General features: G+C 41.8%; 2 protein-coding genes across 2 annotated transcripts; one reads left to right on the top strand and one right to left on the bottom strand.

Annotated features, from left to right (window-relative positions):
• Nucleotides 1–5,684: 5,684 nt before the first annotated feature.
• Nucleotides 5,685–13,845, bottom strand: LOC130490547 (vomeronasal type-2 receptor 26-like). Its single transcript, XM_056864370.1, has 6 exons — nucleotides 13,826–13,845; nucleotides 12,014–12,305; nucleotides 10,742–11,605; nucleotides 9,342–9,569; nucleotides 7,771–7,897; nucleotides 5,685–6,586 (listed from the first exon to the last, which is right to left on the bottom strand). Exons 1-6 carry the CDS (start codon nucleotides 13,843–13,845, stop codon nucleotides 5,685–5,687), a joined length of 2,433 nt encoding a protein of 810 aa, XP_056720348.1.
• A 4,402-nt stretch (nucleotides 13,846–18,247) lies between these two features.
• LOC130490546 (vomeronasal type-2 receptor 26-like) lies at nucleotides 18,248–26,954 on the top strand. The gene is made up of 6 exons (XM_056864369.1): nucleotides 18,248–18,465; nucleotides 20,348–20,639; nucleotides 21,244–22,092; nucleotides 22,864–23,091; nucleotides 24,440–24,566; nucleotides 26,014–26,954. The coding sequence occupies exons 1-6, from the start codon at nucleotides 18,248–18,250 to the stop codon at nucleotides 26,952–26,954; spliced, it is 2,655 nt and encodes an 884-aa protein (XP_056720347.1).
• The last annotated feature ends 1,000 nt before the right edge of the window (nucleotides 26,955–27,954 follow it).

Genomic DNA, 27,954 nt, shown 5'->3' with positions numbered 1-27,954 from the left:
GGCATGGCTCAATGGTAGAGCATCTGGTTGACATGCAGAAGGTCCCAGGTTCCACCCCTTGCATCTCCAGTTAAGGGGACCAGTCAAGTAGGTCATGTGAAAGACCTCTGCCTGAGACCCTGGAGAGCTGCTGTCGATCTGCATAGATAATACTGACTTTGATGAACCAAGGGTCTGATTCAGTATAAGGCAGCTTCATGTGTTCAAGTCTTTGGATGACCTACACTTGAGATAAATCACACTGCAAAGGAAGTACATTATGTTAATTTTGAATTCTAGTCTCCAGTAACAGAAGGTGGATTTCCTGACAGCTGAATTGAACCCACAGAGTCTACAGTGGAGGCCTTCTTATAAAATTTGTCTGTAATTTAGCATTACTTACTGTGAACATAATAGTTTTAAAAAAGACTTGTTATTGATCTGACTCTTAGTGAGACATATCATCCTTTATTGGCATAAAATCACTGTATGTACGGTAGTGTGTAAAAATATAAATATTTGAGATATAACAAAATGGTTAAAAGATACTTGCATAAGATAGTGTGATCTTACTCTCTTTCAAAGTGCATTTACAGCTGAGGTCCATATTAAAAAATATGACACAGATAAAAAGATGAACTGGGAGCAGATGGCTTTTGTCACAGGGCCTCGTGTTATCTATGTTTATTCACTGGACTGCTCCTAAGTACTTATTTCTTTTTGGGGCTTGTGCAACAGAACATCCCCATGGATTATACCCCAAATTCAATAAAGTCTGTTTGTAGGACAGATGAAATAAAATCAGATCATCCACAATAAAAGAAATCACCCAGAAGACTGACTTGTATGATTTTTAACAGCATTAACTGGGGTTTAAAAATCAAAATTTTAATCCCCCTCAACTGACATTTGTCTTTCACTCTTCATCCAGGAATCAGTAGTAGCATACATGGGGATTCCCCAATTATGATCCGCACAACAATCCTGTGAGATAATGTAGGATAATGATTAATCTGAGGGAACTACAGGACTATATGAGATTTGCATTCAGGTCTCCCAGAATCCTTGTTTCCTGTCCAATATTACAGTCCCTGGAATAAATATGATATCCAAAGTCTCAGGAATGAATGAAATAAGGAGCTAGATTGCTCTGTTTTCCAGAGCAATAGGAGATGCCCCTAAACTTCATACTGGTTGTTTCTATGGATCATAAACTACTACTTATTCAACAAAAAATTACATTTTAGATGTACTGTACACCAGCAGGTCTTTTTAGTAAAGGACTAAGTAAAGTTTCTAATTGCTAGCATTGTAACTTAGAAGACACATCTATTAAAAGTATGCTTTGGACCTGTTCAGTTATTCAGTTTTTTTGGGAGGAAATAATTACCCATATTACTTTTGTATTAGATTGTCACTGATCCTTGAGCTTGCTTATGTACTTTTGAACTATTTGCCCATCTCCTGGAGGCTCTGTTAAGTCAATGAAAAAGGGCCCTCAGCGCCCTTATGTTGCTAAAAGTCTTATATTACAGCTCTCATAACCCAGTGGATTGAGGACTTTACAACCATATCAATATTTGAATGTATGGCATATAGATGACAATTATGTATGGATATATTTTTAGTAATTTGGAAACCTTTTAAAGATGCTTATGTCTAGACTTGTCACCATCCATGGCTGTTACATTTTCTATTTCTTTTCTGTTTGGGGTTGTAATTATTAATTCAAAACAAAAGAGAACAGAACATTATAGTTATTAAGCTATCCTGACTCAACACCGGCTCTGCTACCCTCTCTTGTGAAAAACATGAAAATGATAGAAAGCAGCAATGAGCAGTCAAAACTAATGTAGGACTGAATGCCATGAGACATACATAATGGGGGGTAATATTGAGGAGAGGGCTCCAATAACCCAGTTTTGGAGCTATGAGGCAGAAAGGATCTTACCTTCAGTACAATTGAATCCTTCTATTGCATAGGTCCAGATGATGAAGAAGAAGAGTTGGCTTTTATACTCCACTTTTCTCTACTGAAAGAAGTCTCAACGTGACTTACGATCACCTTCCCTTCCACCCACCCCCATCAGGCACCTTGTGAGGTACGTGAGGCTGAGACAGTTCTGAGTGAACTGTGACCAGCCCAAGGTCACCCAGCAGGCTTCATGTGAAGGAGTGTGGAATCAAATCTGGTTCTCCAGATTAGGGTCTGCCACTATACCATGAGGGCTCCAAGGTCCTGTATTTTTTCTTGCCAGTGCCTAGCAGGGAGTATTAACACCTTTCATCATGTGAAATGGTTTCCCAATATCTGTGGAGCAAAGGTGGTTCTTAGAAGACAGTTGCTCGCTAGGTTAGCCACCAAAGGGCATTGCTAGACAGTGTAGCGTAGCTCCAGCAATGGTAGTTCCCTGAGGAGAAAATGTGCTCTCCTAGATAAACAATGGAGAAAGACTATGGAAATTCACATGGGAGGGAAGATTGTATAGAGGGCATGACAAGCCCTAATGATGTTGCTGGGCATTCTACATCTCTGAAACACAACAAGCTGCATCCAGTGAAAAAATTCTGGAGCTCTCGCCCAAACGGACATGCAAGGAAAAGACCACCATAACAGTTTGCCTTGTCAGGCCTACTCGCTGTGTCTCAATTAGTTTCGTTTTCTCACAGACTTTTCTCCAAGGATTGTTCAAGGACTGTTTTCCCTAAACTGCATTCCTGTTCCCTTTGAAGCTAGCTGGTGCCCGTGGGAGCTGGGATGCCTCTAGACTGTTTGAAGTAATCTCATGAGACTGTATTGCTGAACGCTTTTTTCAATGTTCTTATATTATCAAGGGCATGCCATTTTCCCCCATTGCTGTCTTTGGATTTCTAAGCTCTGCTTGCCTGTGATACCATTAAACCAACTCTTTTGGACTACTAAGTCTCCTGGTGTGGCTTTTGGTTGTCGTTGGGACAAGTGCTTACATGCCTAAGTCAAACTTTTAATGCCCCCTTGTGTTTCTGTTTGCACAACATGTGGTACAACCAATTTCTTGGCACTATAATATACAGGGATGAATGCACTAGTTGTTATATAAGAACTTGTATAAGCATAATTACACTAGGTCCATTTATGATTCCAGTTGTGAATCTCTGGTTGCAAGCCAACATGTGTGAGGGTATCTGTCAGATAGTGGAATACCTTCCCTAGACTGATTCACATATTGCCTACATTAATTTTGTTTGGCACTGGGTCAAAGGAGTGCTGTTAGGAAATGCATCCTAGTTTTGCAGTTTAGTGGAGTCTTTTAAAAAAATTATGTGGTCAGTATGGTGTAGTGGTTAAGAGAGGTGGTTTGGAGTGGTGGACTCTAATCTGGAGAACCGGGTTTGATTCCCCACTCCTCTACATGAGTGGCAGACTCTAATCTGGTGAACTGGGTTATTTTCCCCACTCCTCCACATGAAGCCAGCTGGGTGACCTTGGGCTAGTCAGTTCTCTTAAGAGCTCTCTCAGGCCCACCTACCTCAAAGGGCGTTTGTTGTGGGGAGGGGAAGATAAGGTGATTGTAAGCTGGTTTGGTTCTTCCTTAAGTAGTAGAGAAAGTCAGCATATAAAAACCATCTTCTTCTTCTTCTTCTTCTTCTTCTTCTTCTTCTTCTTCTTCTTCTTCTTCTTCTTCTTCTTCTTCTTCTTCTTCTTCTTCTTCTGTTATTACTGTATGTATCTGATTGTCTCTGGTTCCCCCCTTTAATTATCTTATATTCTTATAGCAAAGTCAGCCAAATCTTTGGATACTTAAATCCAGTGACTAAAGCTGTGAATGGGCAAGACAGATCTTTCTACACACTTGAAAAAGGCCCCAGGTTTGCAGAAAAATGTGAAACCTAAAAAAGCAGTTTTTTTAAATATTTGAAAATGATAAAAGGAATGTCTGTAGCTTTAAGCCACATTTATTTGTAAAACATTTTTATTTGCTGAAATTCACAACATAATATATCTGTGACATTTATGTCTTTGAAGCACTGCCTCTCCCTGTACTAACCCAGGTCCAATTGCACTCCTCTCAGCAGTTTCTCCCTTTACCCCCCCTTTCTTGGTGAGGTACATTCTGCCTAAAGCCATTTCTAGGTTTATTAATCAATGTCATTATAATTCATTATGGGTAGTCATGTTAGTCTGATTGTAGCAGAAGAAAAGAATCCAGTAGCAGCTTAAAGACTAACAAAATTTCGGGCAGGGTATGAGTTTTTGTGACTGTGACTCATGAAAGCTCATACTCTGCCAGAAATTTTGTTAGTCTTTAAGATGCAACTGGACTCTTTCTCTTTTCTACTGTCATTATTATTGAATACCCCATTGCAAGACTTCCAAGATCTTTCTCTGATGAGTGGATATTTTTTGGTTTTATGTTGTAATGTATTTTTAACTTTACCTACTGGTCATGTTTGTAAGACACCTTGGGCCAGATGTGAAAGGCAGAATATGGAATATATCAAGAATGAGAAGAACAACATAATAAAATAAAAGGGTACTCTTCTGTTTTCTGTAATGCTGCCATTCTCTTCTAGGAAGTGCACGGATGTGTCTGCTCTTTAAATGTATCTCTCTGTATAGGGTACAAAACCCCTGTGCCCACCCGGGAACAATGACCTCTTTCAAGCGCCAGTAAAATGCCTTCCATTATAAAAAGAACAGGAGATAAAACACAAGGCCACTTTGGCTACTGATCTTATATTCTTCTTTGAAAAACCACTGTAAGAAGCCTTTTGGGCTAAACACGTAGGGAATTTTAACTGAGTAATAAAATATATTTTTACCTCTTCTGCACCATCGGCCCTGGGCTTATTTTTTTAAATCTCCCTTGAATGGTGCAGCCCTTTTATTTCTTCTCATTATAAAAAGAACATGTTTATTTAATAGAATAAATAATAAATAGATTTATTTACTCCAGTTCAAGACCAATAAAAATAGAATAATAGAATAAGGAAATGCCAACTTGAAACATTTCCAAACTACTGTAATCATGATGGTTTCCGACTAAAAGCCTTTGGAATGATACTTTTCTAAGGATACAAATGTGAACAAACTACATTGAAATGACCAACGAACAGCCCATTCCTGACCTGGGAGGACAAAAAGGCTTAGGAGGCGTGGAAGTGCCCGTGCTGGTGTATGCACCGCTTGCGCCACTGATGGGGCCACTTGCCCCACTGCGACTGGCACGGATGCTGGTGTTGGGGCATGGACATTGGCTTCAGCAGCACAGTAGTGCAGCCCCAGGACGCCGGCACAGCCTCACGCCGGCATCCTGATGGCGCCATCCTCCCAGGGGGCATTCCCGGGCTGGTCCAGGGGAGGAGCTGCCTTTAGGTGGCCTTCTAAGCCCTTTCGGGCTGGTCACACCCCTTTGCCCTTACCTCGAGATACACCACCTTTTAAGGTGGCATATCCCCATGGAACCCAATGGAGCAGTTCCATGGGCCTCCAAGGTAAGGACAGGATTTGGGCTTCATTGGGGGGCAGAATCCTCCTTTGGAGGCAGCGTGATGGTGCTTCCTCCAGCCACCAATGCAGCCCCTTCCCTCAGGAATAGGCTGTAAATATATCAGTAATAATAAAAGGGTTTTTTACATCAAAAGTATTACATAAGTCCATCTCTGAGTGGTCTGAAGGCATATGCCACTAGTAACTGCAAAATACAGACCCAAACATATCTTTTTCATTTTTTCTTCCTTCTTAATTGCTCTCTGTTGTTCAGCTCAGGCCTCAGAACGATGATATAGCATTTAGGGAAAAATATACAGCCTAGTAAACCAGTGCCTGAGGCTAAAATGGAGAAGATCTCCACGGCCACCATGTATTTCCCCTTAGTGCTCAGGTAGGTTGGAACAAAGGATAACCACACACTACAAAAGACCAGCATGCTGAAGGTGATAAACTTGGCTTCATTGAAACTGTCTGGCAACTTCCTGGCAAGAAAAGCCACTATAAAGCTGACAATGGCCAGGAAGCCCATATAGCCCAAGACAAAGTAAAACATGGCAGCTGAACCTTCATTACATTCCATTATGATTTTCCCATTAACTGAATGCATGTCCATATCTGGGAATGGGGGAGAAGTACTTAGCCAAAGAGTACAAATGCTTGCTTGAATAAAAGAGCAACCAAAGAGAATGGAATTTGCCATTCTTTTCCCCACCCACTTCATCATTCCAGATCCTGGTTTAGCGGCCATAAAGGCCAAAACTACAATCATGGTTTTGGCCAAGACACAGGAGAGTGCAGCAGAAAAGACAGTGCCAAAAGCCACTTGTCTGAGAAGGCAGGTCACCTTTTCAGGCTGTCCTATGAAAAGCAAGGAGCAGAGGAAGCAAAGCAGGAGAGAGATGAGGAGAATGTTGGTGAAGCTTCTGTTGTTGGCTTTGACAACTGGGGTGTCTTGGTGCTTCATAAATATTCCGATCACTATGACTGTGAGCAGAGATAAAGAAATAGCCAACAGGGCTAAAACAATCCCCAAAGGTTCTTTGTAAGAGAGGTAGTTGATGTCCCTGGGAATACATTGATTTTGATTTTTGTTGGGATATTGATCTTGCTTACATTTGACGCAGGCATCCACATCTGCAAAATGAAGAGTTTTTAAAATTAAAAATGTTGACTAACATCTATTATTGATTAATCTTATGTCCTACCTGTCTCCTCCAGGTTCTCTATTGGCTGGAGATCAGTTGTAATAGCAGGAGAACTCCGGCATTGGCAACCCTAGAGGGGGAAAATATTGTCGAAGGCTTTCATGGTCAGAGTTCATCAGTTCTTGTAGGTTATCCAGGCTGTGTGGCCGTGGTCTTGGTATTTTCTTTCCTGACGTTTCGCCAGCAGCTCCTCTGAAGATGCCTGCCACAGCTGCTGGCGAAACGTCAGGAAAGAAAATACCAAGACCATGGTCACACAGCCCGGACAACCTACAAGAACCTAGAGGGGGACTTGGGGGCCAGTTTCTGTCACAGACTAACATACTTCACAAAGTTGTCAAAATGATGTGCCTCACTCTGAGCCCCTTAGAGGAAGAATGGGATGAAATTATGCTAGTGCAAGATATTGTTAGATGTTCGTGCAAAGAATCTGGAGATTAAACCACAGCAAGTATTGCCTTTCAGTTACAAAAAACAGGGCTGGCAATTGCACCAAGGGAGAGGCAAGTGGGGGTTGGCGTGGGCCACTCTCCAGAACCCGGTTCTCCAGATTAGAGCCCACTGCTCTTAACCACTACACCACACTGGGAAGGTCAGGGGTAACATAAACCATCCCCTCCCACCATTGTAAGGCCAGACAGAAACCCCTGAACTCAGCCCAGCTGGCCTCAATGTTGAGAGATGGGGTGGGCACTTTTGCCTGCACCAAACAGGCAAGATGCAAACTCACTGCAGTGAAGGCTTTGACCCCATCCCCTCACAGTTTGCAAAAAGTTGATATAACTTGACTAAGGATGAACGCAAGGGAACACTAGAATCATAGAGTTGGAAGGGACCACCAGGGCCATCGAGTCCAACCTCCGGCACAATGCAGGTAATTCACAACTACCTCCCCCCTCCACACCCCTAGTGACCAGAAGATGGCCAAGATGCCCTCCCTCTCATCATCTGCCTAATGCTTGGGTATCTCTTTAACTTGGAAGGAGAAACAAAATGGCAGGTGTTCCCAGTTTCTTCCGATCACAGGCTGTGCAAGACATCACTGTATCTTTTCTACTGACTAGGGTCTGTTTATAGGATATGTTTGATATTTCTGTCCATTATGTCTCCTACCTTTCTGCTCAGACATCATCCCTTCTGGACATGGAAGACAGTCATAGCAGCAAAATTTCTCTCCCTCCTTCCTTTTCTTGCTGTAGCCAGGATGGCAGTTGTCATTGCACACAGATATGGGCTGTACCTGTCCATAAACAAGAAGGGTGATTAGTGTCCAGAAATGGTGTTACGAATAGCTGGTTTACAAAAGTCAGCTGTTGCCATGGAATGATGACCTCACAGATTGTGTGTGGCTGGAACATAGGGTTGCCAGGTCCCTCTTCACCACCGGTAGAAGGTTTTTGGGGTTTGAGGAGGGGAGGGACTTCAATGCCGTAGAGTCCAATTACCAAAGCGGCCATTTTCTCCAAGGGAACTGATCTCTATTGGATGGAGATCAGTTGTAATAGCTGGAGATCTCCAACTAGTACCTGACAGTTGGCAACCCTACTAGAACAGCACCACAAAAGATAGAAATGTGCTTCATTAGGGAATGAGATATTCACACATATGGTCCAAAAAAATTGAAAGCAGCAAATCAGAAAGACTTAAGTATTAACAAAAGTGAAGAGGGAGAGAGCCGTTGTGTTTTCTACTTGGAGTAGGTCTTTGTGAGGGGTAGACACGGTCTTTAGTGACAGGGCCATAGGGTTAGCTGTGTTAGTAAGATGCAGCAAAAACAGCCTTGCAGTACCTTAAAGACTAACAAAATGTTATTCCAGATATACTTTTGTCTACTAGAGCCTACTTCTTCAGAGGCAATGAATGGATCCTCACTACGTTGTTGTTTTATGCATGATATACAGGTAGAGTATCCCATATGCGGACTGATCCATAAACCGGACCCTTCAAGCTGGCATGCAGACAGATCCATGCTGCCTTCTCTCAATGTTTTCTCTCACCTAAAATATAAAAAATACAGTGTACACAGCATTGTAGATGGAGACTGAAAGCCTGCCGTTGTCAGTTAGTTTGCTGTTTGTTGTTGCTCTTGTTTAACAGCTGATATAGGTATTCTGGTGAGATTGTTACACCTTTGCTTTCTGATAGTTCAATGTACACAAAATTATTTAAAAGATTGTTTAAAATTAGATTTAGCCTATGTGTATAAAGTGTATATAAAACAGAAATGATTTTGGATCCCATCATCCCCAAGATATCTCATTATGCATATGCAGAAATTACAAAATGGAAAGATCTGAAATATGGACCACTTCTGGTCCCAAGCAGTCCAGATAAGGGGTACTCAACCTGTACAAAATAAACAGCAGGGAGAAGTTATCCCAAAATGTGAGAAGTACCAGCAAGAAGTGTGGTGGGTGAGACTGAGAAAAGGCCTTTTCTGTGGGGAAAAAATGTTTGTTGTTTAAAGATGAAATCCTGTTGAAGAAAAAAGTAGACATCACATTCTACTGTGCTTTCCTGGTGTGAGGGAAGAAGACAATATTTAGGAACAATTCTTACTTCTTTACAGAGCATCAAAGAAAAAATGTCATTTAAAAATGCTACCCCAGCCTTACTGAAACGAACTGAGACGGTTACAATGGAACTTTCTTAAAAACTTAAGTAAATCTGCGGTTATGTCTCACCTGGTTAAAGCTTCTGTGCCAGACAATTTGGTCATCACTAATGCTCAACTCTTTTCCTGGAGGTGCCCGAGGATTCATTCTTCCAACTTTTACTCTGATAAAAGAGCCGTTTGGGAAAGTTATCCAGTTGGTGACATCAAAACCAGAAACCAGAACTCCATGTTCATCAAAATGCAAAGTGTCTCCTGCACTATTGTTGAATAAGACGCTCTTCAGAAAGTGATGAAGCTGTTTTGAATGATAAAATGACCCAAAGTAAAAATACAATGTTGAGAGTCCTCATTTACCTACATCTGGATTATTCTTGTTTGACATTGTATTTGCTGGTTCAAGGTCCTGGCAAATATTTTTAAAAGTCTTTTTTTGTCTTGGTCTGGAGTATGTGAGGGATAGGGTTGCCACGTCCCTGTTTGCCACCGGCAGGAGGTTTTTGGTGCAGAGCCTGAGGAGGGGAGGGTTTGGGGAGGGGAGGGACTTCAATGCCATAGAGTCCAATTGCCAAAGCGGCCATTTTCTCCAGGGGAACTGATCTCTATCAGCAGGAGATCAGTTGTAATAGCAGGAGATCTCCAGCTATTACCTGGAGGTTGGCAACCCTAGTGAGGGAGCCTCTTATCCCATGCTTTCCTCCATCCACTCTGACATCAGATAGTCAGTTAATTTTGCCTGCTAGTATGAAATAGTTTCTATGGCAGAACAGGATTTTTTTTGTTTGCTTTTACTCTTGGATCATTAAATCTTTTATTATGAAATTGATACAGGATCCAGGGATTGGGTGAGGGTTTTAAATTCCTGTTGATGCAGGAATTAGGAGGTTAATTTTGTATGGGTTTTTGGCGCCGGGTTGAGGTTTTGAAGGTGCCAAAACCTCCTTTGGAGGCAACGCCGCTGGGTTGCCTCCTGAGCCTGGCTGGGTTGCCTCCTTTCAGGAACGTGCTGTTAATCTTTTATTATGAAATTGATACAGGATCCAGGGATTAGGTGAGGGCTTTAAAGATGTTTCTGCTGATGTAGAAATAAGGAAGTTAATTTTGTAAACATTTTATTAGTTGTAGACTGCAGATTTAAATTTGGTTTGATATAGAGTTTTGTGTTTTTCAAATTGACATGATGGTTTCATCATTGAATTACTTGGTTGAAAAGCAGTCTCATCCAATCAATCAAATGTTATCATTCCCCCCCACCTGCAAGAACTCCGTCGTAATTTGCCTGTGGTAAATTATAAATGAAACCATTATTGTATCCTGCAGTTGATAGTACTTAATCAAAGCAAATCTCAAATTCCATGATTTTGACAGAATGGTTTGAGGATTAAGTAGAGGACAGAATCCTATTCCTCTCCTGATGATAAACTTTCCTGTTTTATAAAATCAGAATACCCTTTTGGTGGTACTAGTTACCTGCCATGGCTGAAAATTCAGCATCAGCAACCCTGGCCTCTGTCCTTTTCCTAGTGTTTTGGATTTAGATATGAATTCATGCATGGAATGCAAAACATGCGCCACTACATAGATTGCATTATAGACATTGTAGCTGTGGCCAGTCATGCTCATTTCAAACAGAACACTAGGAAGGCTTTCCAGCTTCTCCTCTCCAGTGCAGATTGTCTTACTTTCCTCTTGCTCACTAGGTATTTTTAACTGGCAGTTGAATGCCTGCTCCCAGAAGTTTTGGATAAAACCATCTCCTTTTGTCCAGAAAGGGCTTATCACCTGGAGGAACTGTTGGAATTCTGGTGGCTGATTGGAGTGAACTGCAAAGGATATGGCACCATGGAAGTTTTCTATTTCTGGAATACTTTCGAAACAGACGAACTCAAAGTCCCAGTGGGATGTAACAACCCACACTTTACTCACACGTGGTAATGCAAAGAAGGGTGCTAGTAACAGCAACATTCTCAGACCAAGCATGGACGAAGGTTCTCCATACACAAAATATACATTGGCTTGGCTCTCAATAAGTACTGGATATTTCTGTATACTTTTAAAAAATAAATCTCTCACATCAGTCATGTAAGTATCTCTGGGTGTTCTTAGTGTGAAGGCATAACAGATGCCATTCTGAGAAAGCATTGGCACCACTGTTTGCAAGAACTGGTCCCCACTGTCATCATCCACAGCGATGAGGCCAATCCATGTCCATCTAAAATGAAGAAGTAACTGGACAACCCCCAGGTACTGATAGGCGTCATTTGGGACCATCTGGTACAAGGATGAGAATATCATTTGGTTGTCAAGCACTGAAGAAAAAGATCCAATTGAGAGCTGAAAATAACATAAGAAAGGCCATGCTGGATCAGACCAAGGTCCATCAAGTCCAGCAGTCTGTTCTCACAGTGCCCAACCAGGTGCCTCTAGGAAGCCCCCAAACAAGACAACTGCAGCAGCATTATCCTGCCTGTGTTCCAAAGCACCTAATATAATAGGCATGCTCCTCTGATCCTGGAGAGAATAGGTATGCATAATGACTAGTATCCATTTTTACTAGTAGCCATGAATACCCCTCTCCTCCATGAACATGTCCTCTTAAAGCATTCCAAGTTGGCAGCCATCCCATCACCACATCCTGGGGTTCCACAATTTAACACAATGTAAATATATAGTTACTTTCAGATGGCTTAAAAAGAATCTTTAGATATGTAACCAAGTTGAATTTCCATATATCTGTCATACCTGTGGGATCTTGTAGGTGGATAAAATGGATGCCATATTTGCAGAAGTTTCAGAAAGAAGTCCTCCAATGACAGCTATAATATTTTTCTTGGCATCACATGTGAAGTTGGGGACAAACCTCTGCTGTATGGAAAGCAGGCTCAGAGTGGCCTTATAGGTCATCCTTGCAACATAGTAGCTGTTGAGAATGCGGAAACCCAAAGTGATGTTGGGTAAGACGTTGGGATTCTCATTGATCTCATTTATGGCAAATGCCTGGACTAAGATGTGCTGGTAATTCTTTGTTACTGAACTGCAATGAGATTAACAAAGAAACAGAAATTGCTTTCACAATCATAAGGAATTTGATATGAACAACTCTGGACTAAAACTGGATACACATGAAAGTGCTAAAAGGGCTTCTGATGCAACAATGAATTCAGGGAATTTATTACAAGTGAAAAATACTTAGATGAGCCTCACAGGATCCTGCAAACTCATCACTGTTTAAGAAGAGCACCCCCAAACAATGGTACCCAAAGGATGGGTTATACATGATTGTAAATGAGTTCAAATTATTGAAACTCTAAAGAAGGGGCAAGGTTGTGGTTGAAAATGTGTGTTATCACACTTGCCAAAGATTCAGTGTTGGTGGTGGCTCCACACTGCATGCTCCCAATCTCTCTCTCTCTCTCTCTCTCTCTCTCTCTCTCTCTCTCTCTCTCTCTCTCCTTATTGAAACCCATGGGAAAGTGATTTGTTTATTTACAAACTATTTACTAAAGCATCTCTCTCTCTCTCTCTCTCTCTCTCTCTCTCCCCCCCCCCTCTCTCTCTCTCTCTCTCGTATTGCTCATACAGCTAAAGCCTTAAGCAGAAAATAAAGGAATAAAAAAATGCCTTACTTAGTGTTATTCGTTTGGTATTTGATTATTGCCTCTATACATTTTGCCACATAGTAACAGAATCATTTGTATCTGATAGCAGCCATGTGACCTGTGCCTTTGTACCATGAGATGCCTCGTTGGACCTTTCCGTATTTATAAATAAAGGATTATTTACACTGGCTCTCAGTTCATTAAATATAGGACAAATATCCCAATTTAAACAAGGCAATGAGAGGATGAGACGCCTGGAAAGACCCCTGTTGATATTTATGAGATAAAACATCGAAAGAAACATGCACAAACTGAACTGGATGAAGCTGGGATAGATGGAGGCAAAATTTGCTAAGGAATGACCTGTTGAAAGCACAGGATCAATGCAGCAAAAAACTAAGGGCACACAATCCTCTGCTTCTTCTGCACAGTTTCCATTAGAGGGATTGTAGAATTTTTCCATAGATTGTGCCAAACGGTAGTGAAAAATAAATCAACAATGATGGATTTATTTTTCATGATTAGAATCAGATTTATTAATACAGCATATGCCAATAAAACAACAATATATAGATTTGAGATAAAAACAATAGATATTTAACTGTATCAGAAATAAAAAGTTTGTATCTAAAATTAGAGATATTTGGAACATTCGCCTGATCTATGGGGAGATCAGATTAGAGTATTAATACAGCATACGCCAATAAAACAATACATAGATTTAAGACAAAAGCAATAGGCACTTAACTGTATCAAAAATAAAATAGTTTCTATATTAAATAAAACATTAATTGTGACACTTTACGGTTTGGAACTATTAATTATACTCAACCTTGCAAAGCGGACTTTGATCGCTACTGAACAAAATTTAGCGACCTGATTTAATTTTTCATTATCTGTTTTCAGTTATCAGGATCTGAACATTTTATAGAAAGAAAGAAAATGAATTTCTTACACTGGTTCACTAGTCTCCATGTTTGTGGGCTGTTCCATGAAAGAGGGAGTCTTATGTACGATGAAGACCTGTGAGACAACCCCACCGATGACAAGATTGCCTGGCTGATAAAATTCATGAGGAATAGGCAGGGGGTCTTTACACATGGGACAGTTAATAGAATGTGTCTTGCCTACAGTATGACACAGCAGTAAAACCAGAAACAGCAGAATTAGAACCAGCACCATCCTGATGGTCACACTTCCTCTCCAAATGCAGATCATCATCTCTCCATCAACAGCATTATTCGGCTAGCACCAGTTTTGTTATGGTTTTTTTAAAGTGTGTGTAAACACTGTCCCCACTGATTTTATCAAGTCAGGATGAATAAATTGTGGTTCGGGTCTGGTCTAATTTTATTCCTTTTCTTTAAAAAAAAGCCTCGTAGCTGCTCAGGTGTCTCGAGAAGTTTTAATCATATTTCTTTTGGTAAAAATAAATAAATGTAAATTAGCAAAAACAAAACAAAAAAGTCCCTGGGATAATGGAGCTGGAGGATATTGGCCAATGTGCCAAGGGTTGCAAATCATCCGTTTAAGGGAGAGTAATGGACACTTCCGGAAAATGGTGGCATGTGGTTGTTAGTTAGTACCTCTTTTATTAACAACATTGCACTCAAAGAAACTGAAAGTCATTGGCTAGTTTGAGGGGGGGGGAACATTGGGGTTTTGCCCACTGCATGCATTTCTCTTGTTAAAAATTGTAACCAAATAGCTGGAAGAAATCATACAAGAAGATGATCAGAGCCCTTCACGTTCTTAGTTCCAGTGTCGATCAAAATGTGGGGTTTTTAATGGCCGGTTGCAGATGCAGTGATTGATTAGCTCAGCAGTGGCCTCTGAAAATCTATTGGGTAGAAGGAAAACAGTAATTTTGACAATCATGATGGAGATAATCACTTCCTTAGCATAGCTGCCTTTGTTTTGACCGCACTTGTGATAAAATAGCTAGCAATTACTCCTTTGATGGATGGCATTAAGAAAGTGCCCATGGACTATTAGGCTCAGGCTAACTCTGCCGCAGTCACCTGCCTTAACCCGCAAGCCAATTATAATGAAGCAAAAGTTAGATGGGAAAAAAGTTAGATAAAGCTGTGGCTGTATGCCCTTTTAAACTTCCATACTATGGGAGAAGCTCTACTCAGAAGTAAGTCCTATTTTATTCAATGGGCCTTACTCCCAGGTAGGCACTCTCAGGATGGCACTATGAACTCATGGCAGCCAAAGTGTCAGGCTCAGGCGATCACCTGTAGCATCCCAACAGTAAACACACTCAAGCAGGCGATCCTGAAGCAGTATACTTTATTAGGAGCAAAAAGGTGAATATAAGGTCTGACTGCATGGAAACGGGTTGAGGTTGCTAATGAGCACAATAGGGAAAGCTCTAGCTTAAAAGCACTTTAGCCACTAAAGGAAAACACAATGAGGTAACCCCGAGATAAGAATTCTCATGAAGCGAAGACCAAACAACTAGGCAGCTGCCGGAAGGGAAGTACTCACAGTATTTACAGGCATGTGAACCAAGGTCGCTTGACACGGAGCCAGAGCCAAGCCAGAACCAGCAATAGAAGCAAAGTCATGTCAAGGGATCAGGCCTGAACCAGCAAAGGACTGACACAAAGAAATTCTAGTTTGATTCTGTAAATTCAGGGCTATTGAACAGAATGAAAAAGGATAGATTTTCTGTTTCATTGGGTATAATAAACGTCCTTTATTGCCTTCTGATTGCCAAGGTTGTGGCTGAATTTAGAATTTAAAACTGGCATAATGTCAGGAAATGAGCACTGACTGGCACAACTTTTAAAAATCCAAATTCCATTCATATACCAGACAGATATCTAGATGGGCAGAGAGATGATGTGACAAACCCAACTCATGAGGTCTTATTAAACACAAATATTCAAAGTCTCTTAGTCTGGTTTAGTTATCCCTTTAACACCTGGTAAAACCAACCTTTCATATTCACAACTATGGGTGCTAACAAATGGCTTTCACAGCCTTTTAAATGCAACTGAATTATGGGTGAAGTGGGAATTTGAATCCACTTCACAGAGTAAAGAGACATTTCGTGTTTTTTTTTTTTAAAAAAACTTTTTAAATGTCTGCCGAGACATTTAGTGTTGAGAGCCAGACTGGCTAGTGGTTAAGAAGGGTGGTTTGGAGTGGTGGACTTGGATCTGGAGAACCGGGTTTGATTCCCCTCTCCTTCACAAGAACAGTGGAGGCTAATCTGGTGAACTGGATTTGTTTCCCCACTCTAGCGCATGAAACCAGCTGGGTGACCTTGGGCTAGTCCCAGTTCTCTTAGAGCTCTCTCAGCCCCACCTGCCCCACAGGGTGTCTGTTGTGAGGAGGGGAAGGGAAGGTGATTGCAAGCCAGTTTGATTCTTCCTTAAGTGGTAGAGAAAGTTGGCATATAAAAACCAACTCCTCCTCCTCCTTCTCCTTCTTGCATTATCTGGCTAGTGTGGAATAATTTTTCAGGGCTGAAAAATTTCTGTACTGTCTGCATTTGTTTTATAGAGAGGAGTGCACAGTAATATCTCTCTCTGCACAGTGGATCAGATTCAATGAAGCTGTGTTGGGATAGGCTCTTTTCACCTTGCCTTGCACCCTGTTCCATGCACCCAGCCACCTCCTGTAATCCTCATTGATGTGTCTAGCGTTGCCAGCACAACTGATGTAATTTACGGCACGGCTGGAAATTACATCAGTGCTTTGCCACGGTCACGCTTCCTTTTGGGCAAAAACCTAGTTTTGCCCAAATGCTAGCACATAACTGGTGACAGGCTGAAGTCCCTTCTGATTGCACAGAAGTGCAATTAAACTCTGTAGTTAACCTTACCATAAAGAGAACTATTTCCTTTTTCAATAAAAGCTAAACTTTCTGAAGCTTTCCTGTCTGGTTTGTTGGTCTAAGTTCAAAGAATGAAGCTCACTATTCATTCATTAGTACTATCAGAATTTTAAGACTGCAACTTTTTTAAGACAGATGCTGGAGGAGGGGGCATGGCTCAGTGGTAGAGCATCTGCTTGGCATGCAGAAGGTCCCAGGTTCAATCCCTGGCATCTCCAGTTCAAGGGACGAGGCAAGTAGGTGATGTGAAAGACCTCAGCCTGAGACCCCGGAGAGCTGCTGCCAGTATAAGTAGACAATACTGACTTTGGTGGACCGAGGGTCTGATTCAGTATAAGGCAACGTCATGTGAGATGCCCAAGGCTAACCATGCAGTCCAAAGGGGTGGGTAAAAGTGCTCAAAGGGCAGTGTGAATCTGGTGCTGGTTGCTTGGATTGATGGGCAATTACTCAGGAGCGAGGATCGCACCCATGCATGGATGCACCCATGCGATTACATCACTTCTGGTTATACCCAGAAGTGAAGCATTGTGATGGGCCACTTTACCACCCAACTTCCCCCCCCAAATGCTAGCCCATCACGATGTGGCACTTCAGGGTGTATACTGGAAGTGATATGATCGCCGCACGTGTATGTGTGATCCCCACCCCAGCTCCGCCCCCAAAACCTCATGCCAGAGGATGGGGGGGTCCTGGCAACCCTAGTGATCAAGCAAGAGGTTATCCCAACACAATTTTGTTTTCCCTGATCCTCTGGGAAAGGGAAATGAGGAGAACACAGCAGTCTTACAGACATTTTAGATTGCCCATAAACATCTCAACTTGAGTGCACTTATATTCAACATGCTATGTTCACTATGTTTGCTGTGTCGTTTCCAGCATGCCTAGTTGCTGTAGCCATCTAGAATACTATGAACTACTACATAAATCACTGTAAAAAGGAAGTGATGATGTACCCCATGCTCTTATGACAGGAGTAGATGGAAAGCCTGGTGCCAATGGAAAAGCAATATATCACAGCCATTAACAATGTTACCATATCCTCACACAGGACAGTAAGAACAGTCTAACAATTTGCATTCCCACTCTGATGCCAGAGAAAGGTCTAATTGCTGGCTTTGCTGTTGGTCATGGCTATCCAACTCAGAGGAAGATAATAGTTTAGTACAATCTCAGCAATACCACAGAGAGTACGCAACTTTGACCTGAGCCTCCTGAAATTTCTTCAAGGGCTGTAATTTATTCTGCCAGCTGCTAGATCCCTTGTGGTGCTCCAGCATCCAATAACAAAAGTGACACGGAAATATGGCGGAGACTACAAATACAACTTCTTCCAGTGTAAAACGAGGTAGGGATGAAATACAAACAAAGATACATCAGTTTGATTTCTGATGCTGTACATAATCCTGCCTCCAGCCTGTCAGCAGATGGACCAGTCGTTCAAGTCAGGCCATAGCAATCCCAGAGACTTTAGTGAGGGTGCTATAGGTGCGAATACAGGAATCAAAGGGAGGATTTGTACTCAGAATGGTGATGATAGCAGTGGTCATTGTGCTGCTCCTGCCTCATGTGGTGAGCGAGACTCATGGTGTTAAATGTGAGGTATGGGACCCTCATCCGATCCTCCACAAGTATTACCAACCAGGAGATCTCATCATCGGCGGCATTGTTTTTCAGACATTTGTTCTCACAACTCCAAAATCCTTCAAAAAACGACCTGGTGGAATATTATCTGAAGAATGGATGTAAGGATTGTTTTCCCCCCATGCTCTAGGTTATTTTCACAAAGAGGCCAACTATATGGTAGGCGTAGGCAGCAATTCAAGCAATGAAGTTCACACCATCAGGATTTTAAGATGCATTCTAGCCCTGGAACTCTGATCCCTTCTGCTACGATGCTTCTCAAAAGGGGCCAAGATGCAATTTTGTGATTGAAGTGTACTTGAAATGCATTATAGAAACATAAGAGGTAGAACTTTCACTGGGTCTCATGGATTTGGCTAGACGAGTAAACTGTTAGGATTTGCAGCCTCAGAACAGTGGCATAACTGATTATTTATTAATTTAATTGATTAATGGAAAAAATAGAAACTTCAAGAAGTTTGCACTAGAGGTCCAGTTAGAAGTATAATATTTGAATAGAATGTGTAGGTTTGAAACCCAGTGCCGATTGGCCTGGATTGCACATCTGCTGTCCTGCAAGACCTTGTTTTAAACCTACTCCTACTATTCCCCCACTTCTGAGTCTCAACCATGGAATCTGCCCCTACCCACTCTGGATTCTATGGAAGAAGAAGAGTTGGTTTTTATATCCTGACTTTCTCGACCTTTGTTAAGGAGAATGAAGCCGGTTTACACTCTCCTTCCATTCCTCTCCCCACAACAGACACCTTGTGAGGTAGGAGGGCTGAGAGAGCTCTGAGAGAACTGTGACTGGCCCAAGGTCACCCAGCAGGCTTCACGTGGAGGAATGGGGAATCAAACCCTGTTCTTTACATTAGAGTCCACCGCTCTTAACCACTACAGCACGCTGGCTCATAAAATGGCATGATAGGTGCCAGGTAATCTCCATAGAGGGACAGGAGAATATTCTTTGATCAGGCCCATTCATTTGGAGATCTTGCAAGCACATACAATAGGGCTTTCTGATGGGGTGCTCTAGACAAATGGGTACAACCTGAAATGCAGACCTTCCTGATATAGTAGATCTGCAGTACAATTCTATGCAGAGTTACATCTTTCTAAGTCAATTGACTTAAGAAGTCAGTAGACTCAGAACAGTGTGACTCTGCACAGAATTGCACTGCGGGTGTCAGAAGTCTGAAGACTGCTCTGTGTATGGATGGATGTGCTATCAAATTGCAAAAGACTTAGGACAACCCCAGCAAGGGTTGTCTGAGAAGCAGAGGTGGTTGTCTATTGCCTTCATCTGCAGAGTCTTCCTTGGTGGTTTCCAATCCAAGTATCAAGCCTAATTAGCTTCCAAAATCTGGCCATTCCACACATGTCAGTGCATTCACAGGCACATCATACTAGAAAAGGCTGACTTCATCCTGAAATATTGTCAATTATTGTAATGAAAAGGATGCATGTTTGCCTGATTGATTATTATTATTATGATTGCAATTACAAGCAGAGATGGCAACCATTCTTTGATAGATATGCATGATATGATTATGTTCATGATATGTGCGATCAGAGTTAAGTTATGCTAGACAGATGTGATTTTAGTGCTTCTAATATTGGGCTCAGATTTACTATAATGGGAATTTAGAATCAGTTGCCAGTTGAAGTTCGCAGTTATAATAGCTTTTTAGTAACAATGGATGAAATAGAGAATAGAAATGATGTATCTAAGAGGTGCAAATGACATGCTAGATTTAATATTTGCTATTAGAGATATCATTCTGGGGTAAGATGACGAAGACAGGTTATCCTGGGCACGGACACAATACTGAAATTTTCCCTATCTGTTCTGTCCCGTTCTTTTTCTGTCCCCTCTAAAAATGAATAATTTTTTTAAAAAAAGAAATGGATGTGTGTTGTATAAAATGGTATCTGATGAAGGGAGATTTGACTCCTGAAAGCTTATACCCTGAAAATTAATGAAAATCTTTTTTTTGGTAGTGTAATGACTGAAAATTACCAGCACATCTTGGCTTTGGTTTTTGCAATAAAGGAAATAAATGAAAATCTGCAGATTCTACCTAACATAACTCTGGGATTCAATATCTATGACAGCTATTTGAGTGCAAGGTGGACGTACCATGCTGCAATGCAACTTGTTTCCACGAGGAACAGACCCGTCCCAAACTACAAGTGTGACATCCAAGACAAAGTCACCGCTATCATTGAGGGACTTGGCTCAGAAAACTCCCACCATATAACAAATGTTTTGGACATCTACAGGGTTCCACAGGTATGATGTATGTGTGGTGTGACAGCATTTATACTGTCCCTTTCCTTCCAGATGTGACTTTGTAGTATGGAAACAGAGAGACTACATTTCATGTAATTTTGAACAATTTACTGGTTGCTCATAAATAAAAAAACTCTCTGTGTATGTACGTGTGTGTGTAAGCAATACATATGATTCTTTAATTTTGAAAAGATGTACTTGGTTTGATCTTATTTGGAGGAGACAGGGGACTGGAGACTTTTTCTTTTCTTTTTTGCAGTATATGCTTTATTTACAAACATGCAGAAACCAAAGCTTGAAAGCTGGAAAAACTGTTATGTTCGCCCATCCACCCCACAATGCCCACTGAGATGGCATTCGTTTCTTAAAGCTACAGACCCTGCTTCTATTTTTTGGGGGGGGGGAGGTTAACCCTTTTTTTGTTGTTGTTGCAAACCTTGGGTATCTGTCTTGTCCATTCCTGGCTCCAGTCTCTAGGTTTAAGTATCTACCGATGGGGCCGTGTTGAAAATTAGGTATATTGATTACGCTGCATCAGTGAGTACATATGCATATAACAGTTTCATTTTTGTGTTTCTTTTCTTTTTTAAAAATCTATTTTTAGCTCTTGTATGGCTCTGCTCCAGTGATGTTCGATGATACCCAAGTCCCTTCCTTCTACCAGATGGTCCCAACTGAAACTCATCAGTACATGGGGATTCTCCAATTGCTTCTCCATTTCAAATGGACATGGGTTGGAGCCATTTTTGTGGTTGGTGTAAAATCAGAATGGTTTGTGCAGATGGTGTATCCAGTATTTTCCCAACATGGCATCTGTTTTGCTTTCATTGAATCCTGTTCCAGTTTAATTGTTGCTAACAACTGGGGGGAAATTGAGAAATGGTGGGTGAAACTGCACAATGCACCCACAGACAAAACAGCCAATGTACTCCTCTTCTATGGAGACAGTCACTCCATGATAGTTTTCAGATGGTTGCTAAGTTGGTTCAACATCACACAAAGGCTGAAAGGTAAAGTGTGGATTCTGACAGCCCAGATGGAGTTAAAATTCTTTCCCAATAGAAGGAATTGGGATATACAAACCTTGCATGGTGCCGTATCAATGGCAATTCACTCCAATGAACTTCGTGGTTTCCAACAGTTTCTGAAGAGCAGAGAGCCTTCAGGTGTCAAGGAAGATGGTTTTATCAGGGACTTCTGGTTATACGCATTTGACTGTGCTGTTCCAGATTCTGTTCTGAGCAATATGAATATGAAGGGCTGCACTGGAGAGGAGAGACTGGAGAACCTCCCTGAGCATATCTTTGAAATGACCACTGGCCAAGGCTACAGCCTCTACAATGCTGTTTATGCTGTGGCCCATGCTTTACATGCCATGTATTCATCCAGCTCCCAAAGCAGAGCAACGATAGAAGGATCGAGGACAAAGCTTAAAAATCAGCAGTTGTGGGAGGTTAGGATCTCAATATTTGAACCTGACAGCTGGTTAGGGTTGCCAGCTCAGGGTTAGGAAATACATGGAGATTTTGGGGGTGGAGCCTCAGGAAGGTGGGGTTTGGAGAGGGGAAGGACTTCAGTGGGGTATAATGCCATAGAGTCCACCTTCCAAAGCAGCCATTTTCTCCAGGGGAATTGATCTCTGTCGCCTGGAGAGCCGTTGTAATAACAGGAGATCTCCAGCTGGCTCATGTATTAACTGTGTGGTTGTTAGTTGGCAAATGTGCTGGGAATGGAATACATCACCATTTAGAAAGTCCACATTCTGTGAACACCCACTGACATACGGTTCTGGCTATCGGCACTTGTGTGTTTGTATGGTTCTGGCAGTATACTTGAATATTTTGTCAAATTGACAGGAAATTCATTTGAGAAGGAATCCTAACTGAAAATGAACACAACCATATAGGTAGGGTTGCCAACCTCCAGGCAGTAGCTGGAGATCTCCTGCTATTACAACTGATCTCCAGCCAATAGAGATCAGTTCACCTGGAGAAAACGACCACTCTGGCAATTGGACTCTGTGGCATTGAAGTCCCTCCCTCCCCAAACCATGCCCTCCTCAGGCTCCACCCCAAAAACCTCCCGGCGGTGGCGAAGTGGGACCTGGCAACCCTACTAGTTATATTCAGTACAAAGTTAAGATGATATCCAGGAAGGGCAGATATTTCTAAGTCGGCGGGAAAGGTTCTGTTTACCTTTAAAAATGTTTTCCTTTTGAATCCAGCTCCACTACTTTCTGAGACGAGTCTCATTTAACAACAGTGCGGGGGACAACGTTTCTTTTGACAAGAACAGGAACTTAGTAGCAGGATTTGATGTTCTCAATTGGCTCACATTCCCAAACCAGTCCTTTCTTAGAGTGAAAGTCGGAAGTACAGATCCCAAGACTCCTGCAGACCAAGTACTCACCATCAACGAGAATGCCATTACGTGGCACAGTGGGTTTAACCAGGTACGACTTGAATGAAGACACTTTCAGAAATGTGCTAGACTTGTTTATTTATTTATTTGATTTATAACCCGCACTCTTTTCTCAACAGAGGACTTGGGGCAGTTCATAACATACACAACAAAGCATTAGAACTTCAAATAAATACAATAAAACAGATTCTAATTAAAATTCAATCTGTCATCAGCTTTGGAACAATTCCGGACAGTCAGTGAGCTCACTGGCAGCCCATTCCTGAGCCTTCGGCAGCCGGGGCCGCTGTGGCACCTCGAAAACCGTTCCCCAACTGCCGAAAGGCTTTAAAAAGCCTTTCGAAGGCTTTTTCTTTTTTAAATGGGGCATTTTGCCCCATTGAGAACAGTGTGGCTGTGCCAGCTTCCCATCATAACTGAAAATGAACACAACCATATAGGTAGCGAAAGGGGACAAGAAGCTGCCTATTGGCAGCTCCGCCCCCGGCATGCCCTGGGAATGCTCCCCCTGGATGCCAGTGCAGGGCTTTGCACTGGTGGGAAGCTGGCGGAAGGCCCAGCTGGTGTCCCTGGGTGGCAGTGCTGCAGCAGTGCTGGGAGACCGGTGTTCAGGCCCCCCCTCTGGCATCCATACCAACCTGGACAGTGTAAGTGGCTTGGTTGCCAGTGGCCGTGCCACTCATGAAGGCACAGTCCTTTCCTGGCCTCCAAAGGACTTTTGTCCTTTCAGGTCAGGCATGGGCTGTCATTCTCTTAGCTGATTAAATGCTGCACAAAACAAGGCAGCCGTGCATGCCCTTTGGAACCTTAATTCGTCCTGCAGGGAATGAACCTTCTCAGGGAGCTGGTTCCAGAGGGCAGGGGCAGCCACCAAGAAGGCCCTTGCCCAAGTTGATAACAAAAAGGGCTATTCTTGGACCAGGCATTTGCAGTAGGCCCTGTGATGTAAACCTAAGGGGGCAAGAGAGTTCATATCAGGAGAGGCTGGAGGCATGAGGGTCCCAGACCGTTTAGAGCTTTATCACTCAAAACCAACTCCTTGAATTGGCCCCAGAAACTAATTGGGAGCAAGTGCTGTTGCTGCAAGATTGGAGTGATATGAACCAAACGGGAAAATCTGGTCATTAGTCTAGCCGCCGTGTTCTGGACCAATTGCAGTTTCCAAAGCATCTTCAGGGGTAACCCTATATAGAGCACATTGCAGTAGTCTAATCTGAAAGTGAACATTGTATGGCTCAACAATTGTATGGCTCAACAACTATTATGTTTGAGAAAATTACAAGATCTGATTGCTTGCCGAAAATTCTCTCCCGAAATTTAAAGATTCCAATGTCATTCATCTGAAGAGTAACATTCTCCTCTTTCATCCATTGTATTAGGTACGGCCCCTTTCTGTGTGTAATGACAACTGTTATCCAGGTTACAGGAAGAAGCAGAAAGAAGGGAAGCCATTCTGCTGCTATGATTGCACTCCATGTTCACAAGGGATGGTATCTGGCCAAAATGGTGAGAGTTGTAGTGCCATCAAAGTTATCAGGGTGTGAGCCAAAGAAACATGTATGTCAAAAACAGAGTACACATGGAGATTTTTTAAACCTATTGCTTCAACGTCATTTTTTGTCGATAGTTGAAATGTCGGTTGCTGTTCCATCGGAGTAGGGCTGTCATGACGGAAAATGACTAGGAGAACATACTTCTGGAGCTGTGTTCAAGGGGCCTGATGATCTTGAAAAGTGATGTTGTTTGTATCAGTATGACATTTGGGCTGGGACTAGGTTTTTTTGGGGTGGGGGTCTGAAGGGCATCTTTTTCTGATGGCCTGTGATGATTCTTGGCAACCCTGCATAGCAGTGTGTGTCTGTGTGTGTGTTTGTGTGTGCTCATACATGTGAGCATAATAAAGGGTTCATTTAATTAATACGCAGAAAAATACAAAATGCCACATAGTCACTGCACTGCAATACTGGCAATATTTTAAGAACAAAGATATGTCTTCAGGATGAATAGAGTTTCTCCCTTTTACTGAGGCTCTCAGTCATAGTATAAAATAACCTGTTTTAGTGACTAGCCATATCTTATTTCAGCATTAAGATCTCATGGCCACTTCCAGAGCCCAGTTCCAGTAGTTCAGATAAAGAAATGTCTGGTGCTTTTTTGTTGTAGAATAGGTTTGCTCACACACTCCTAAAGGTGTAGATGACAGTAATCTACATTGTACTGACTTCTTGTGCACATCTCAAGGTGGTGTTTTGTCACCACATCCAGCCTAATCCTACAGAGACGTTCATTCTTGAAAGAAAACTCAGGGTGGAGCTACACAGCACAAGAAAGACATGATCACTGTGAAAAATTGCAGCCCTGTATCCAATTCGCCACTTCTTCTTTACAACATCTAGCAAAACCTCTGTCATGTTTTGACATGCTTAGGAAATGGTTGGTGTGAAATGTACATCCTGTCATCAGTTGTCAATGGAAAAATGTGTTAGGGGCAGGACTAGGAGTGTGCATTTGGATATGCCAAACCAAAAAAGTTGCCATTTGATTGCAGCCAAAAAAGCCAAAGCTGAAAAAGCTGTTTTGGGGGGCATTTTTTGGCTTTTTTGGCTGCTGTCAAATGGCTCTTTAAAGCTCTTTAGGTTTTTTTTTTAATTTGCCAATTTTTTTTGCATGTATTATACCCAAATCCAAAAAAAAAATACTGAATTTGTTTTGGGTGCACACCCCTAGTCAGGACTAAGTGTAGTTGTTATTGTTATGGACAGGCAAGAAGAATCTGACATCACTCTTCCTTCCTTGCATTCTTTATTTTGCCTCGAGGGTGTACAATTCCTGCCATTATACGCTGAACAGATGGCTACTTTTCACAAGAGCATTACAGAATGGAATACTGTAGTTATTTCTTAAACAATACTAAAGCATGGTACTTCTGTATAATGACTACTTTTTTTTTCAGACATAGGTGAATGTTTTAAATGTCCAGATGATTACTATCCAGATAAGGACCATGTTTTATGCATCCCCAAAGTTATAACCTTCTTGTCCTACGAAGAACCTTTGGGCATTGGTCTAGCCACTGGAACGTTAACATTTTCTTTCATCACGGTTCTGGTACTAGGAACATTTGTGAAACACAACCACACTCCCATAGTCAAAGCCAATAACAGGAACCTCACCTATACGCTTCTCATCTCCCTCCTGCTGGGCTTCCTCTGTACATTATTATTTATTGGCCGACCTAGAAATGAGACATGTCTCCTTCGCCATGCTGCCATTGGCATAATCTTCTCAACAGCTGTTTCTTGTATGTTGGCCAAAACTACCACGGTGGTTCTCGCGTTTATGGCTACCAAGCCAGGCTCTAGAATGAGGAAATGGGTGGGGAAAAGAATAGCTAGTTCCATTGTTATTTTCTGCTCCTTTATCGAAATAGGCATTTGTGCAGTGTGGTTGACAACCTCTCCCCCATACCCAGATGCTGACATGCATTCAGTGATGGAAGAAATTATTTTGGAATGTAATCAGGGGTCCACGACTATTCTGTTCTCTGGCTCAGCCTACATGGGCTTCCTGGTCGTTGCCAGTTTCATCATAGCTTTCTTCGCCAGGAAGTTACCAGCCAGTTTCAATGAAGCCAAGTTGATCACTTTCAGCATGTTGTTCTTTTGCAGTGTTTGGTTGTTCTTTGTTCCAACCTACTTGAGCACCAAAGGAAAATACACAGTAGCTGTGGAGATCTTTTGTATCTTAGCCTCCAGTGCTGGGTTGTTGGGTTGCATGTTTTTCCCAAAGTGTTACATCATTGTGCTAAAGCCTAAAATGAACAGTAAGGAATGGCTCAAAAGGAAAAAAATAATTGAAGGAACTGCTTATCGTTCCTATAGTAGTTGCCTTTGACAGTCCACAGATCCTTCTGAAGTCTCCCTATTTTAAAAATATGTTATTGAATTAATTAAAGGAAAATAACCATGGATGACTGCAGTCTATTTATTTGGGTGGGTGGTTGTTGTTTGCGAGCAGCATTGGATAAAAATCATCACGGGATACTTGCAATTTTTTAAAAAAAATCATTATTACACCTGATCATTTTCTTTGCTATGTTCTTGTTTGTTTTCACATGTAGGTGTATTCTCATTCTGACAAATAAATGAGCCAGGAAGGAACAATTCAAATGGCCCTTTCCCTCAGATCCTTTGCATTTTTCTGGAAGATGGTCTTTTTAAAAAAATCACTATGTATTTATTTATTTGTTTCCTTTATACTACACCTTTTGCAGAATGAGGAGAAAATGGCTTACATCATTCTCCTCTCCTATGTTTTATCCTCATGACAACGCTGGGAGGTAGGTTAGGCTGAGAACGTTTGATGGGCCCAAGGTCACCCAGAAAGCTTCCATGGCAGTATGTCTCCCAGATGTAGTTATAGTACACAAATAAGTTCTGGGAAGCTGTTCAGTCTCAGGAAAGAGACATAAAGCTTCTTATATCCTGGGCATTGAAATGAAAATGAGGTATAGCTCCTCCATGTTCAGTGGTAGTGAACCTCAGAATAGAAATTGCTGCAGGGCAGCAACAGGGACAGGCTTTGACCACTATTCCCCTGCTTGTAAGGAATAGCCACTATGGAAAGCAAGATGTGAGATTATGTCATTAGAAAGGATTTATTTTTTTATTTGTTTGTTTACAAATAATCCCTTCTATATTTGCCCCTATTGTCATAAAAAGGCCAACCTTCAGCATTCCCAATTTTGGGCAGCTTAAACATGTACAAGTTAAAAATAGCAATGTGAAGATTCTGTCTCCTGGAGTTCACTTCAATGCAGTGTAAAAATCTTGAAACATCAAATGAGAAACATAGACTCAAAAGCTGGGATGAATAAGAAGGCAGATATTCAACC

Source organism: Euleptes europaea, chromosome 18, assembly GCF_029931775.1.
Source record: "Euleptes europaea isolate rEulEur1 chromosome 18, rEulEur1.hap1, whole genome shotgun sequence".
Lineage (NCBI taxonomy): Eukaryota > Metazoa > Chordata > Lepidosauria > Squamata > Sphaerodactylidae > Euleptes > Euleptes europaea.
This window is presented reverse-complemented; position numbering and strand designations above follow the sequence as displayed.